Here is a 17,270-nt window from a genome sequence, read left to right on the forward strand (position 1 = left end):
TTTTTAGTATCTGCTCTGAGCCAATACTAAAACGTGACGTCGGCCACTGATTGGTCAGAGAGTGTCGTCACTGGAGGAGTCGTGAGTGCGATGTCCGAGTCAAACCGAACAATGCCGAACTGTAGATCAGTTAAAAACACTTAAAAATCCTGAAAACATGGGATAATCGCCAACATTTAGCAAAGGAATTGTCTAAAATGTCAATATTTAACAGAGGAGTCTGGTGTATTTTGTGACCGCACTGCTGAAAGCCGATGATTTCGTGCCTGTGTCAGATGGAGTCTGTGCTTCTCTCATGCAGGAAGTTCTGAACGAGTCTGTGAACAAGTCTTTTTTAATGAACTAATTGTAATGATTCATGACGCGTATAGAATGACGTCATGACAGTTTCATGCAGCCGTGCTATGATGACCGCGCCCATCGCTGGCACCAATACGTTTTTTTTGGGACCTATTAAGTGAAATTGGATAATTTCCCACCATATGATCAGTGTCATATGAATGGAAGTCAATGCAGTGTCCTTAGAGGAATAGCTGCACAAGCCTGTGTGTGTGTGTGCAATGCTTTTACTAAGGAGGCAACTAAGTAACATCTTTCCAGATGAATTAAAAAAAAAAGCAGAGCTACTGCCTCCTCCCTTTGTGCCAGATCGTCTTGGACCAAATATATGAGCCTCACTTACAGTCCTGGCTTCAGCTCAATTAACAGTCCTGGCTTCAGCGAGTCGCCCTGAAGCTGTGTCTTTGTCAGTGTCCACGTTAGGACCTGCAGTGTGGAGTCATGTCACACAGTACGAGGAGGGTCAAACAAGGACAGAGGCTGTGGTCACCCCGTGACATGGATGTCAGAGATCACATGACAAACACGTGTTTTTGGATTGTGATGTAACATAAGGAGTTTTAAGAGTAAAGGTCTGTCACGCTCACATGGGAGAGAGAGAGACAGAGAGGGAGAGAGAGAGAGAGAGAGAGACGGGGTGGTGGGGGTCATTCAGGGTCACACTTTTAAAAAAAAAAAAAGACCTGGAATACAATCTGACTTTTAGGAAAAGTACATTTCCAGAAACTTTCCATGGGTATTTGGGTTCAGTAATTTTTGGAAATATTCCAAAAGGTAACTTTCTTTATAAACTATGTGTCATGTGCAAATATATACATAGTAAGTTTTGTCATAAGCAGACATGCATGATACAATTAAAAAAACATGGCGCAGATACATTTGTGAGTATAACTTTATCTTTGCTTCATTCTTTCATTGAACAACAAAATATTCCTAGCCAGGATTGTGCTACAACACATTAACTATATTATAAGTTTCCAACCTTTTATTCCTTTTAATTCCCATAAATTCCAGGTCATTCCCATGGGAAGTTTCCAATTCCAAGTTTTTATGAGAACATTTTAGTGTGATTCCGCACTGCTTTGTGGTGTGTATTTTATAGAGAGGATTTTTCCAGGACTAACCAGGTGCCATAACCACATTCACATTCCTGGAAATGGTTATCATCACTTTCATTTCCTTTTTTCAGCCCAAAGCACCACAGTCGTTAAAGTGCTCACTTCAGTACCAGGTCAGCAGTGCAGGCCGTTGCCCCACAGCACATGTCCGTCTGTGGGTATTTGTGTCAAACAGCCTGATGTCAGTGTAATAAGTTGTCATGTCCGTAGAGAACAGACTGGGCATCGCTGAAGTGTGCTGATAGTTCAGCTGAAGCCGAGCACTTGAAATGCTGCCGAGATGGATCCTTCCACTCCAGAGCCCTAAGGAGGCCTGACTTCACACTGTGCCAGTCAAACCATGCCATGACACTTCCATCAACAGGCGGAGCACCGTGGATGGCGCCCGCTGTGGCAACAAGGCAGAATGATAGGTCCTCGCTTTATGCTCCCACGTCTCCCACTGAACGCGGCGTCTGCTGAATGATCACTTAAGACCAACTGGGGGGGAGTTCTCTGAGGGCAAGATGGGGTTTGGTGACCTTTGCTCTGTTACCTTGATTAGACATAATCTCTGGAGGCGTCTCAATGGAGGGCTTCTCTATAGCTGTGTTTCCATCATGGTATGGTTTAGTTTGGTACGGTATGGTATGGTTTGGAATGGTAAAACCCTGGGTTTGATTTATATCTGGTAGATGGCTGTGTAGTTACGTAGCGTGATGTCATACCAGCGTGATGACGGTGAACGACGACACAACAAACACTTCTTACTTATTTATTAATTGCCTCCACTTCCATGGGATATTTACAGCGGTCGCAAGGGAGTGACATTCCTTCTGTTGCCCAGTCGTGGGTGGAACCAGTCTAGCTCCACCATGGCGGTACTGTGACGTTATACTCTGATACCCTCAGACTCAACTCAAATTTATTTATTGAGCACATTTAAAAAACCAACCAATGTTGACCAAAGTGTAGAGTGTGTACAGAATGATGCCAAATAACAGAATAAAATCAGTAAAAATAGAAAGCATAAAAACAAGGAGCATAGTAATAACACATAAGAAGCAAAAAACAACAATGGGAGTCCAACTCAACCTGTGTTAAACGTCCATGGAGTAGTAGTATGTTTTTAAACACAATTAAAAATGCTCAACAGGAAAGGGTGCCAATTTATTTAGCTTATTTATTTCAAATACAGCTGAACGGGTTGTGATTCTGCTCACGATCGCCGGCTTTCAGCCGTGCTGTCACTAAATACACCAGACTCCTCTGTTAAATATTGACAATTTAGACATTTTCTTTACTAAATGTTGGAGATTAACACATGTTTTCAGGATGTTGTAAGTCTTTTTAACTGGTCTATAATTAAGCATTGTTCAGTTTTATTCTCGCGTTGGACGTCGCACTCATGTCTCTTCCAGTGATGACATTGTCTGACCGGTCAGTGGCCGGCAGTCTTGTCACATTTTTGTATCAAATCAGCTTTTTTGGAACCTTAACAGAGCAGGTACTAAAAAAGCACCAGGTATCAGGAACTATCACTAATGGAAAAGCAAAAAAAACAGAGTACAAAGCACCATAAATGCACTGTCCCTGTGCTCCTTTGTGGTGTTGGCTTCTTTCTCCACATTTAAAGCACTGGTGTTGCCGGGGGGGGGGGACCCCCACTTTGAGACCAACCACTGGCAATGGAATTGGTGTTAATCATCTTTATTTTGCGGGTTCACCTGGAAACAAACATCTGAGGTTTTCCCTTCTAATTTCAGGTTTCAGGGTAACGTGCCTCTACATGATGAAGTCCTAGTAAAAAAGCTGAAAAATGTCTGCTGTCACTGAATATTATACTGCTTCCCAATAACATGCTCACCTCTCTCTCTCTGTCTCTCTCTCTGTCTCTCTCTCTCTCCCACACACACACACACACGGTGAGAGAAAAGTTACAGTTGCTGTCTCCAGGATTGATGACATTGACGTGCTATGAGTTATGGGCATTTTGAACTGTACAGTATTTCACCTCGTGAGGCAGGAGGGGTCAGGAGTGCACGAGCAGCTCATTACAGGGATGAGTTAGGGGCGTGTGTTGGGACACGCCCGCACTTCTCCACCAGCTCAACAAAAACAGTTGGTCCTTGGTTTTTTTGCCAACTACTGACCACACACACGTCCCTCTTCTGTAAATATCGCCCGCAGAATCGCCACGATCGAGAGTGATTTATGAAGCATGAATTCAATGTATACTGACACCAACTTAGCTTAATATTAGTGTTAAAACCAGAGTGGATGAGACACCTGTCTTGTTTAAAGCTTCCTTATTTTTATTATTCTGTATTTGTATTACAAATTATTAAGCTGTCAATGTTGAACTCGTACAGCGCGCGTGTATGTAATGCTAAAGCAAAGGTTTCATTAACTAGGGTTCCACTTTAGGTTTAAAAGAGCCAGGGTTGTGCTATTGTACTACACTATAAATACTTGGCAAATAAACCAGTAAAAGCTGCATTCATGTTCCCTCACCTCCTGATGAAGTGACTGACCTTCCCTTTCTATTCCCCCCAAAGTCTCCTTGCACTCAAGGCTATAATAGTTTTGGATGTTTCATAGGTTTTTTAAATTTTTAAAAGGAGTTTGTTTTAATTAGTTACTTCTAGTTTTTTGTAATATGGAGTACTTGCAAGGTGCAAGATTCAAAAAGTTGACAAAAATGTTTTATGTCAATTTTAGTTTCCGTTATATTGTTAGTTTTCATTATGCCATTGCATATGCCACACAACAACCATCTGTTCTTAATCGGTGTGACATTGACCCACTGACTTCACACTTTAGAGTCCTATGTAAAATCCCATGTAAAATAGCAGCAGCTCCAGCTTGAAAACCCCTTCAAAAGAAATCTAAATTAAAGTCATGATTATTCAACATTATTGACCAAATTACACAATTAGTTTTTCTTTGCTGCCTCTTTTTTTTATATTTCTACAGCGATTAAAAAATGTATTAGACCACCTGTCGTGGGTTTAAAACTAAAAATATTATTATTATTATTATTATATAATATTATTATATAAATTCACCTTTTTTATACCCAAATGTGAGCCGGCTCACTGGGCTTTTCTGTGAGAGTCAGAAATGAATCAAGCATAACATTCAAACAATAATTCTGGGGGTGGTGCAGAGTGGTCTGTGTGTGCTTCAGTGCGTTAATTAATTATCTTCTTTTTTTTTTACCTTAATTTCCTTATGTCATAATTATATTTTCTACTGTGTGTATATGTATGTCTATATAGGAGTGTATATAAGTGCATGTTTATAGAAGTATGAATTATGTGATGAAATGTTATAGAAATATGTCAACAGGAAGCCGTGTTGATTCATTAATTTAAGGAGAAGAGATTAAATAAGTTCTTCTCACTCCATTTCAAACATAAGAAGAAACTAATAGCAATAATTATTATAGCATTAAAAACATCATTTTGGTTAAAGAGCTTCTACATACTAGTGTATATTAACTGTAAACATAAAAAATGATTTTGATTATTACCCAGGCTGTGGCTGGTGGTCTCATACATTTGTTAAGCGCTGTATATGTTATAGAATAACATCAACATATGAGTTTTTACATGAAGAAATAGTTCAATATTAGAAGCCGTAAAACAAATACTCTGAGGATTGGAAACAGACTTTTCTTAAAGAAATATAAATATATATATATATATATATATATGTATAAAAATCCACATGAGCTTCTTTTCCACAGCAGTGCTGATACTTTCTATTGCTGGTGTGTTTGATTTTTCCCTCTGTTTCCGCTCCGGGTCTCATGTGTAAAGTTCTGTGACTATTTTCATGTTAAGAGATTTAAATCTTTCACATTTTCTGTGTCCATATCCACATCAAAAGTTGATTCCCATTCGTTTTAATGATAAAATATGCCTACTCCATTTGGTGTATGTAATAAATACATTATTTATCCAGTTAGATGCAATTAATCCACTGTTAAAGAAGGAGGATGTTGTTTTTTTCCTGCTTTACAAACTACTTAACTACATTACTTGAATTCCTTTGAATGTAGTTTGAACATGAAAGTAGAAAAGCACAAGACTGAAAATGGACAGTGTTGCCTCTTTACTATAAAGAATATAGTAGATTTATTAAATACCAACGTGACAAGGACAAATGTGGCACATGGTTTCCATTACATACTGTAGTTTATTATCATTAAATTAATGTAGGTGAGGGTGAAAACTTAACTAAAATATCCTCTTGTTAAAAGTGAGTTTTAGTCAAGCAACTGTAATTTAAAGGAGAAAAAAAAAGAATAAGATAATAAAAAATATAAGATATGAGTGAACATTCCAGTATGCTAATAACACAATTTAACTGCATAAGAGGAGATAGTTGAAACAGCTAGAGGTCTCGCTCCAGTCCACAGAGACATACAGTGCTTTAATCATATTTAATGTGGCTTATCTGGAACTATTTTAGGAAGAACATAGATATCCTCAATTGCATGACTGAACTGAGGCTGTCAGATTTGTTAAATGTGACTGTTGTGCCTGATCGTACACAGACAAGATGACTGACTAACAGCAAAGGGAAGATTAGTCCGTGTTGACTGGGGATTCTTTCATGGTCAGAGTGTAAGTGCTGAAATAGACGGATGCAAATGGACTCTGGAGCCAACAGTTGAGAGCAATGCCTTTGTATGAGTAAGTAGCAGGAAAAAAGTTAAGAGGAAAATATCCAAGGTCTAAGATGAGTCTGAAAAGATGCAGAACTTCTTCAGGTTTTCCCCCCAAGCTTGTGTTAAAAAAAAAAAGAAAGAAAAAAGAAATCCCCCTACCCTTGTGGTTTGAAATGCAAAGTTAACAGATTTACTCCAGCCCCCTTCCAGGCTTGTATAGTCTCTCCTAATCTTTTTTAATGTGTCAAAAGGTTTTCTTGAGAGCCTTTGTGATATTTCACACTTAAGTTGTTTGCAAAGTCGGTCTAAATCACAGCACAGAGTGAGGGTTAACTTTTCCACTGGGGTTGTGGAAAACTTTTTGAAAATTGTGTGTGTATGTACTGTTTGTTCATGTAAACGTGATAGTCCAAATAGTCAAACTATTCTTAGACTAACATACCCAGATAATTCCATTCATAGTCCGATTACTCCTGCACGTATACAGTTAAAGGGACCTCAGCACGGTCGCTGTTTGTCTGTGACGTAAAAGGTCAACAGAAAACTGATTCAATAGCACTAGATTACGGTGGCCCTGAAGACTCCACACAGAACATGCAATAGCCACAACAGAAGTTAGCAGTTATGTAGTTTTTTTGCATTCACGTTGTGGCTTCTGCATTCAGGTTGTGGCTTTTGCATTCACGTTGTGGCTTTTGCATTCACGTTGTGGCTTTTGCATTCACGTTGTGGCTTCTGCATTCAGGTTGTGGCTTTTGCGTTCACGTTGTGGCTTTTGCGTTCACGTTGTGGCTTTTGCATTCAGGTTGTGGCTTTTGCATTCACGTTGTGGCTTTTGCATTCAGGTTGTGGCTTTTGCATTCAGGTTGTGGCTTTTGCATTCAGGTTGTGGCTTTTGCATTCACGTTGTGGCTTTTGCATTCACGTTGCGTCTTCTGCATTCACGTTATGGCTTTTGCATTCAGGTTGTGGCTTTTGCATTCAGGTTGTGGCTTTTGCATTCACGTTGTGGCTTTTGCGTTCACGTTGTGGCTTTTGCATTCAGGTTGTGGCTTTTGCATTCACGTTGTGGCTTTTGCATTCACGTTGTGGCTTTTGCATTCAGGTTGTGGCTTTTGCATTCAGGTTGTGGCTTTTGCATTCAGGTTGTGGCTTTTGCATTCACGTTGTGGCTTTTGCATTCACGTTGTGTCTTCTGCATTCAGGTTGTGGCTTTTGCATTCAGGTTGTGGCTTTTGCATTCAGGTTGTGGCTTTTGCATTCACGTTGTGGCTTTTGCATTCAGGTTGTGGCTTTTGCATTCAGGTTGTGGCTTTTGCATTCAGGTTGTGGCTTTTGCGTTCACGTTGTGGCTTTTGCATTCAGGTTGTGGCTTTTGCATTCAGGTTGTGGCTTTTGCGTTCACGTTGTGGCTTTTGCATTCACGTTGTGGCTTTTGCATTCAGGTTGTGGCTTTTGCATTCAGGTTGTGGCTTTTGCATTCATGTTGTGGCTTTTGCATTCAGGTTGTGGCTTTTGCATTCAGGTTGTGGCTTTTGCATTCACGTTGTGGCTTTTGCATTCACGTTGTGTCTTCTGCATTCACGTTATGGCTTTTGCATTCAGGTTGTGGCTTTTGCATTCAGGTTGTGGGTTTTGCATTCAGGTTGTGGCTTTTGCATTCACGTTGTGGCTTCTGCATTCAGGTTGTGGCTTTTGCATTCACGTTGTGGCTTTTGCGTTCACGTTATGGCTTTTGCATTCATGTTGTGGCTTCTGCATTCAGGTTGTGGCTTTTGCGTTCACGTTATGGCTTTTGCATTCACGTTGTGGCTTCTGCATTCAGGTTGTGGCTTCTGCATTCACGTTGTGGCTTCTGCATTCAGGTTGTGGCTTTTGCATTCACGTTATGGCTTTTGCATTCACGTTGTGGCTTCTGCATTCAGGTTGTGGCTTTTGCATTCAGGTTGTGGCTTTTGCATTCAGGTTGTGGCTTTTGCATTCACGTTGTGGCTTTTGCATTCACGTTGTGGCTTCTGCATTCAGGTTGTGGCTTTTGCGTTCACGTTGTGGCTTTTGCGTTCACGTTGTGGCTTTTGCATTCAGGTTGTGGCTTTTGCATTCACGTTGTGGCTTTTGAATTCAGGTTGTGGCTTTTGCATTCAGGTTGTGGCTTTTGCATTCAGGTTGTGGCTTTTGCATTCAGGTTGTGGCTTTTGCATTCAGGTTGTGGCTTTTGCATTCACGTTGTGGCTTTTGCATTCAGGTTGTGGCTTTTGCATTCAGGTTGTGGCTTTTGCATTCACGTTGTGGCTTTTGCATTCACGTTGTGGCTTTTGCATTCACGTTGTGGCTTCTGCATTCAGGTTGTGGCTTTTGCATTCAGGTTGTGGCTTTTGCATTCACGTTGTGGCTTCTGCATTCACGTTGGGGATTCTGCATTCGCGTTGTGGCTTTTGCATTTCCGGTGTGGCTTTTGCATTGGCGTTGAGTCTTCAGGGCCACCGTAAGAGATACAGCGCCGACTATGGATACTTGGACTCTGCAAGTTGTCTGATTGCCTGACTAAGTCAAGCTCAGTCAAGCTACGGCAGCAGCTCGACTGAGCTGTGTATGTAAACGTAGTAACTGAGACGTAACGTTGAACTTCTAAAAGCACAGCGATAGAGACAATTCTAGAGTGAATTACTAGCTGTGTTACTCGCAAAAAAAAGAAGTTAATGTGACATAAATTGCAATTTGGAGCCTAATGAGACTTATATGGAATTGTCGCATAAACCAATCTGAAAACAACCACTTTATTTACGGACAAACGTAATGAAAACATTAACAAATTCCAGCAATGCCTGTCTGAATCAATGCTCTCCTAAACACACAGTCTGCAGTCAAAGCTAGGATCATCCAGGTTATCACTGTCCTCATAAGACCAGAGATTCATGTTGCCTCCATCAGTCTTATTTTGCTCATTTGTTTACCAGTGAACATGCTTTTTTCTTCAGATTATGAAAAGTACAGTGTATCCACATACACCATGTGTGACATGTTCCTATAACGTCTCAGCCTGTAAACCTGAGCACTGTTGTCCTTGTTCAGCCTACATTACAGTACAAGCCGGACTTTTTTCTCAATGGGGCAAAATATTAATTTGTACAATAAACAACAATAGCCACATTGTAGCAAACCAAACAAGATGGTCACATGTCTCCGAGAACCAACACCAGATAAACATGTCTGTATGGTTTTTATTGTTGAGATAACCTCAGTCACTGGAAAACAATTCCTCATTAACTACCAGAGATCACATGCTGCTTCTTAACCACCTTCAGCTCTTTTTAACTGATCTGCACAACTTGTTGGGCCGGATTGTATCTATCATTTAGTTTTGTATCTCTTACACTGGGAGAATGTACACAGTTAACCATATTACACAGTTAAAGCTCTGCTGAATATTTGGCTCGTGGAGTATCACCGCTATCACCAACGTTAAAATTCAGTGGTGTAAATAAGCCGAGCAAAGTCAGCTACGGACTTTTCACCGGAGGTAGATTTATTCCCAATGATTATTCATCATCCTCCTCTTCCTCAAATATTCAATATTAAAGTTATGTATATGTATTTGAATACATCATTACAGTTTTTGGCGTAATGGTCAGGCATGTGATTGCTTTTGTCCATATAGTGTATTTCCATTAGGCCATTACACAACTCACACCATGTAAATCAGACAGAGAAGACACTACTGCACAGTGTGATGTAACAAGCCAAAAACTCCTGTCTACACATCGACACTGTCAGAGATTTTTCAAAACCTGTGTTTTCAGAGGCTTAACCCACAGTTGATGAGTGTATGAAAGGCACACTGAAAATACAACATTTTCAAAAAATACCTGCCTCTGTGTGGACTGGGCTTCAGTCTTTGGGGCCATTTGCCTCATTTTTATAAAATATTGCAAAAGAACCGGCAATCAGATCACAGAGTAGCAATTACAGAGCCTCCATTCCCAGTATTACAATTTTTTGTGCCGTCAAAATTATACTTAAGCAGTGTTTTTTTAAGGTAAAACGGACCTGCTATATTTTTAAGTTGGCCTACATAAGAGAACAGCATCTCATCCCTTCAAATCGAGGCAATATAATATGAGTTGCCCAATTTGCTGAAAATAAATGCTCCCGTGATTTTTGCCAGTTATGGAAGGGACAACTTGCACTAACACTGTCCTGGACCCTTCGTGATTATCATTGACAGGTCAAAGACAAACAGCTACTTGAGTGATAGTTAGATAGTTATTATGAACATCTCCACCACGACTCAGACATTCTGGTTCTGATTTTTATGCGTTTGATTAGTTTCATCACCCGCAGAAGGAGTGAATCCATTCTCTTAATGTAATTTGTGGAAAATGTACCATGACAGTGTAATTATTTTGAGGGGACCAATTTGCATTTCCAGTGCTCTGCTAACTAAAATGTTACAGTCTGTTCCAAGGCCTTGAAGATAAATTAATAATCTGGAGTATTTAAAACCCATGAACTATTCCAATTAAGTAATTTCACTTCCTAAAGGGCAGACTGGAGATTTTTCCATACATACGCAGACAGACACACTTTTTAAGTAAACACTGGGGCTAATCAGTGAGACAGAAATCTGAGTGAGAGCAGAAAATATTTTCTGGAGCTTTTAATGGTTCCTTAGGGGCTTCCCTCTGTCTTAGATTAGATGGGATTTAGACAAAGTTGATGCATACACCTCTTTTACCAAAACATGGAGTTGTATTAGTTGGTTCACTGAGTTAACTTGTAACACTATCAGGGATGAAAAGCACAGTAACATTTAAGAGTTTTTCTTCACTTTACGCAAGGGAATTACAAGGGAGCGCAGCAGAGCTGTAAACCACAGCTATTTGTGACATTTCTCTGAAGCAGGCTTTGATCAGCTTTAAAGGGGAATCGATTGGAATTGTTGCTCTGCCCCAATTTAGAAGACATCTCATCAAAACTGAGATGCAAAGGGTTTAAAGACTACAAGTGTTCATTTTTGTTCCCCCAGTGCTGCAGATTTAGTAATTGACTGATTTTTGGCTCCAGGCAATAACCTAATAAGGCCATCCAAGGTTAATGATAGACCCTTTTTAGACTGGCTGGATGTCTGACACCGATATGTAGTGGTAGTGAAAAACAATTATTACATTCACGAGCAGACACTCAGGGCAGAATCCTCTGACATCCGAGTGAAACCTGTTATTAGCTACTGTGTTTAGCCACAGCTTTTGCTTGTACATCCAGTGTCGTCGTTGGACGTGAGATCAAAGTGCCTCAGTCTTTTAGATGTTGGAGTCATAGCAGTGTTTGTCGTGTTGCTGCTTTACAGCCGTCTCTTCCCAGCAGCCACCAGTGCCCGCAAATCTTTGTGATTTAACATCTTTCACATCCAAACAGCTGGAGTCAGCACAAGTGTCATGTGCCATTGCCAATCTGCTATCATGGCGTCCTCTGCCAAACAATTTATCCCTTCCCCTCCTGCTTTATTAGCCATAGATTATGGGTGATTGCAACAGTGTAGAGCCTCTGCTGTCGAGGTAGCCTTGTAATTGAATCTGGGGAGGCAGAGGATAATGATTTGAACATAAACCACACTATCGTTAAATAGCTATACAACCATTGTAGTTCCAACTTTTAGCTTAGCTTTTAGCTTTTAGGATTTGATCAAAGACACTACTTTTTGAGTCCCCTTGTGATGTGGTTTTGAACAAAAGTGTGGTTAACAGAGGATAAGTCTCAATGACTTCCTGAGTTCTGAAGCTTTATCTAGAATGAATGCCTGTTCAGACTTGATATTATGGTATTAACATCCATCGTGTGTGATCTGATCTCATTTGAATAGCTCTTAGAACAGGTCTGAATGCACACACCGCAGCTTGAATGGCTCCTGAGAACAAAAACCACATACAGGTGGTTGGGTTTCAGGTTTTAAAATCGTATTTCATGTTGCTACAGCGTGAGTAGAGGTTTGATTCACTCTCACTCTCTCTATCTGCCAATAAACAGATGCGCTCAAAAACATTGACAACACATCTGTACAGTCAGACTTGTTGAAAACGTAGCTGCTTATAAGGACTGTCCTCAGGGATATTGGCAAATGTGTTTAATTTTGTTTTGTAGAAATATTTGCTGTATGTGTAAAAACGTTGGCTTTGTTTTTAGCGTGTAAGTGTAAGTTAGTTTTTAACAGGAGCACATGCAATCTGCTGTTTTTCAGAACTCTGGATCCTCTGCAGGCTCTACTCCCAACGCTCCTGTCACTGGTTACAAGCGGATGGTCATTCCAAATCAGCCTCCTCTTACAGCCACCAAGAAGTCAACACCCAAACCTCAGATTTCTGGGGGAGGCTCCTCCACCCCTCCTTCCTCTGGTAGCCCAGCGGCCAAGCCTCAAAGCCACATGGCTCCTCAGCCTGTCCCAGCATCCTACGCTACAGCCTCAACCCCAAGCCAGCCCACCTTTAATGTCCAGGTGAGGTCAGCCCAGCCTGGCCCGCAGCATCAAGCCCCCAGTGGCCAGTATTTTGGTCAGCAGCCTATTCGTAGCCCTGCACAGGTGCAGTACATGCCTGCTCAGCCCAAAGGTCCCGATTTTGCCTATGGACCACCGCAGCCTGGCTTCTCCCCAATGGGTCAGGGTGCATATCAAGAACAGCACCATCCAGGCGTACCTCAAGTAGCTGGGCTGAGCTCCAGAAGACCTGAACTTGTCCCCAACCAAGCATACCAACCTTCTGGGCCCAAGAAGACCTACATCACAGATGTCCCACCAAGCTTGACTCCCTACACTTCCGGACCAGCCATTCCACCAAAGGTAAGAACATTTTAATTATGTGCACAACACACTTAATTAGATGTTTTTTTTTTACAATTTTAATGAATCTGAATTTCTAACTGATAGTAGGTTAAAAAAAAACAAAAAACACATTATTTTGGGTATGCACAACAAGGCAGAAATCAATACATTTCATATATATGCCCCCCCTTCCGCTCATTCATCCTTTTTGCCACTTTGAGGCACTTCTCATCATGTGATTTGGTTGCAGTAGACTCAGAAGAATTGTTCGAGCATTCATCTCCCCGGTCCCTAGCCTCCAACTCCTTGGGAATCCAGAGCCGTTACCAGGCCAGCTGGGATGCTTTAATCCCTCCAGTGTGTTCTAGGTTTGCCCCGGAGCTTCCTCCTAGTTAGATATCCCTGGATTACCTCCACAGAGAGGAGTCTGGGAAGCTCATTGAACACATGAACCACCTCAATTGGCTTTGGTGAAAAGCATAGCGGTTCTAGGTTAAGAGACCTCTGCTTATCTCAAAGGGAGGACCCAGACACCATGGAGAGAGAAGTGGTTTTCACCCTCTTTAGCTGAAATTCAAAAGTGTGTGACTGGTGATGAGGGATGAAACACAAATTGATTTAATCAAATCCTCTAATGTTGACATTTGCTCCTTCTTCATACAATTTTGCATATATATACTGTATATATACATACATATATATATATATATATATATATACATATACATATATATATGTATATATATATATATATATATATATATATATATATATATGTTTGTATGTATATATATATCACTTCACCTCACCAGTCTTGTTAATTGTGAATAGTACGTCAGCAACATGCTGTGAATGGTGAACCATGGCCTGAAGAGTTGGAGATGTCTTCTTGTGGACACCGGTATTGTCGTGTTCTGGTGGCCGAGTCTTTGCTTGTCAGCTTTGTTTATTTTTAGTAACTCTATACTATTTAATAATGTAGTAATGTGTGTGTGTGTGTCTGTGAGATTGTGTGTGTGCGCGCCTGCACTATAAATGCATCCATTTGTACTGCATCAGACGGCAATACAGTGGGGAGCTCCTTGCTCTCTTTCATTTAAATGCTTAGAATAAACAGTTGTTTTAACCTTTATGAATTTTTGAAAGATCTTCTCTGTTGGGGGTTTTACACCATCTGATTTCATTTGTCTCATAAAAAGTACATTGTATTGAATATACTGTATTTACCCACTGTGCCACTTTATCTATCCGTCTGTCTGTATCTATTTATTGTTATTTTTATACAAACACATACATTATGTCACAGTTAACTTAAATATACAGTATTTAAGCACCAGTAGTTGTGACATGCATGCGTTCCAGACCAAATCAAAAGAAATCATGCTAGTTCATGACACTTAGCTCCCGTGTATATTCAGTCCGAACCCTTTTGCGGCTCATAGAACTATCCTATATAAACTGTACATATACACACACATATATATATATATATATGTGTGTGTATATGTATATATATATACATATATGTATATATGAAGCAGCGACGCCTATCGAGTGAAACTGGCATGGACTATTTACTTAATTTTTTTTATTCCTTCCCCACTTTATTTATCGTTTTCACATAAATTTTGATGCAGTGTGTGCAAATACAAACATACACACATAAACAAATTGTAAAGTGGAGACATGGCGTATATGTAAATAGAGGTGTGGCACCCTCTAGAAGTAAATATAGGCAGTCGACGGAGCCTGGCTGCTACAGTGTGACAGCCCTTTACATGTAAATAAAAGACATTTCAGGGACTGTTTACTTTAGAGCACATTAATTAGTTAATTAAAATATCAATATATTTATCGATTATCATATTGTAGGAGGAAGGACGACGATATTCGATATTTTTGACCCACCCCTAATATTTAAGTGTTATTTAAGGGTCCACCCTCAAATCTTCAAAACCAATGCAAGATGTTCAATGCTGCCCCTTTTTATCGAACAGCATGTGATGGAGCAGAATGAAATGAAACACTGTCATCCCTTAGAACATAGTAGTGAATGCTACAGAGACGTCTATTCTCATCTGTATAAACAGCCGTCAACAATCTCTGGAATTTGCAAGGCCTTTGAGTTTCTTTAATTCAAGGATTTTATGCTGGTTCCAAATACAAACTGGGCCTCTCGGCCTCTGGGAATAGCTCATCAAGGACTGTACTTAACTAAATACAAATTAGCTCCAACATTGCGAGTTGAGTATCTTAAAAACAAGTCTAATTATATTTGTTCAAAACAAAAGTCTGCATTTTGCTTGAAAAGCTCGCTTTGGTCCCAGTATGATGCATTATTAAAAAAACAAAAGGTGGCGTTTAATAGATCCACGAGTATCTCTTTGATTTAAGATAAAAGCAAATCACTACTTTTACAGATATAGCTCATAAGCTATATATATGAGTGTGTGTGTGTGTGTGTTCACATATATATTTAATTTCCAAGGATATTATAATGTAGTGTAGCAGGATAATGGGCTCCCTGTCCTTCCCCCCGTGTTTTACTCACGTACACTTTGAAACGTCTAAACTCACTGCTGCTCCATTTTCACACATTTATCAAAAGAAAAAGATTCTAAATGATTCTGTCGTGTCACGCACGCACGCACGCTGCGTGCGTTTGACCCACCTGACCCTTCTCTGACATATTCAAACCTTCGCTCTAATCCCTGCTTTGTTCGTTTGTGCCCAGTGTAGCTGATTCATTTATTTATTTATTTATTTTAATGCCCAAACGGACTAGAAACGCCATGAAAGCCAGATTAGAGTTAAATCAAAATCTGTCAACTTTGTCTTTATGATCGTCACTCTGCTTACCCCCAGTGTCGTGACATGTTCATAACCTTATACAAATGCTTTTAAAAATCTGCTTAAAATAAAAAAAAAAATGCCTCTTTTCAATCTGTTATATAAATAAACCAAAAGGAACTGATTATGCATTTGTGACAATTATCAAATGTTATCTGCAGCTATTCAGTGTTAGTGGTGCTTTTTAGATAAAACCCAAGAGGGGGGAGTGTGATTTTGATTGAGGACTGTATTAAAGAGATGCTTTATATAATTGAGTGCATTCATAGAGGGTCAGTGTCATTAGAAGTCCAAGATGATGAAATTCTTGCTCCTGCTGCCCTCCATGTTACCCCCACATCCCCTTCTGTCACTCAGCACACACACAGACCACAAACGTGTTCCTCCTCACATGTAACGTGGAGGTAGGAAAACATCAACAGGCTCCGAGGACGCTCAATTACCCAAATCCACCGGTGTTTGATGTCTGTTGTGAAACTAACTAAGTGGCTCCCGGTTAACACGCACATTTCCACGAGTCTCTTCAGTCTTTCCCGAAGTGGGACGGAAGCTAAGCTGGATGATGACTTGTATTATGGCTGATCTTGAGTGACGTTTGGCAGGGGAGGATTATTTTGAACTGTTAAAGCCTCCCCTCGAAGGTCAGTGATGGTTTCAACTGTCAAACATGTTTGAATATTTGACATTTCTCTGCCTTCCAGTCTTGGCCACTGTGCCCTTTGACCTGGACAAGAGCATTTCCATATGGCACTATCACTATGGCATAAACACATATTCATCTCCATAACTAGTGCGGGAAATGTTATTTATAACTGAATACCAGGAGCAACACATTCAAAAATCTACACAAGGCATAATTCTATTACTTGTAAACATAAAAATATGATCTGTATAAAATAAATGACTACCAGTTCCCTTTTATGGCTAATTAAATGGGCATAATGCAACATTTTGTATTTATATTTACATTGCATATATATTCATAAATAAGCAATATTTCTCACCAGTAATAAATTGACCTCTTAACTATAGAAGTAATAATAGTTAATAATAATTAAAATAAGATAATACACACTGTGGTGAAGCTTTCTTCATTATTAAAACAAGATTTCTGCTTGTTTTAGCTTCTTAAATGTTTGTTTATTTTCTCCAGATAAGAAAGAAATCATTAAAAGTGAATCATTTTGGTTTGTGGACAAAACAAGACGTTTGAGAACCTCATCATTTCCAGGTTCGACAAACACTGATCAACATTTTTAACGTTTTCTGACATTTTAACGATGATCCGATTAATCGAGAAAATGATCGACAGATGAATCGATTTATAAAAATACATGTTAGCTGCAGCTCTAGTGTCCACAGAAGAAGACACGCATTAATTCACAGATCTTTTTTGTGAAAAATGTAAAAAAATAATAATAATAACAATAATAAAAAAGATTATTATGAGACTGTTTGGGGTAGGGTATTTGCCATATATTGATATGAGGCT

The 17,270-nt window shown here is 39.8% G+C and overlaps 1 protein-coding gene across 5 annotated transcripts in view; it reads left to right on the forward strand.

Annotated features, from left to right (window-relative positions):
• Positions 1–17,270, forward strand: part of lpp (LIM domain containing preferred translocation partner in lipoma) — a 153,738-nt gene that overhangs the window by 74,163 nt on the left and 62,305 nt on the right. For all 5 annotated transcript variants that reach the window (XM_058638050.1, XM_058638053.1, XM_058638054.1 and 2 more), the window contains one exon: positions 12,350–12,946. In XM_058638050.1, coding sequence (XP_058494033.1) covers positions 12,350–12,946 — 597 coding nt within the window. The remainder of the gene's footprint in view (positions 1–12,349; positions 12,947–17,270) is intronic.

Source organism: Solea solea, chromosome 9 (genome assembly GCF_958295425.1).
Source record: "Solea solea chromosome 9, fSolSol10.1, whole genome shotgun sequence".
Classification (NCBI taxonomy): Eukaryota; Metazoa; Chordata; class Actinopteri; order Pleuronectiformes; family Soleidae; genus Solea; species Solea solea.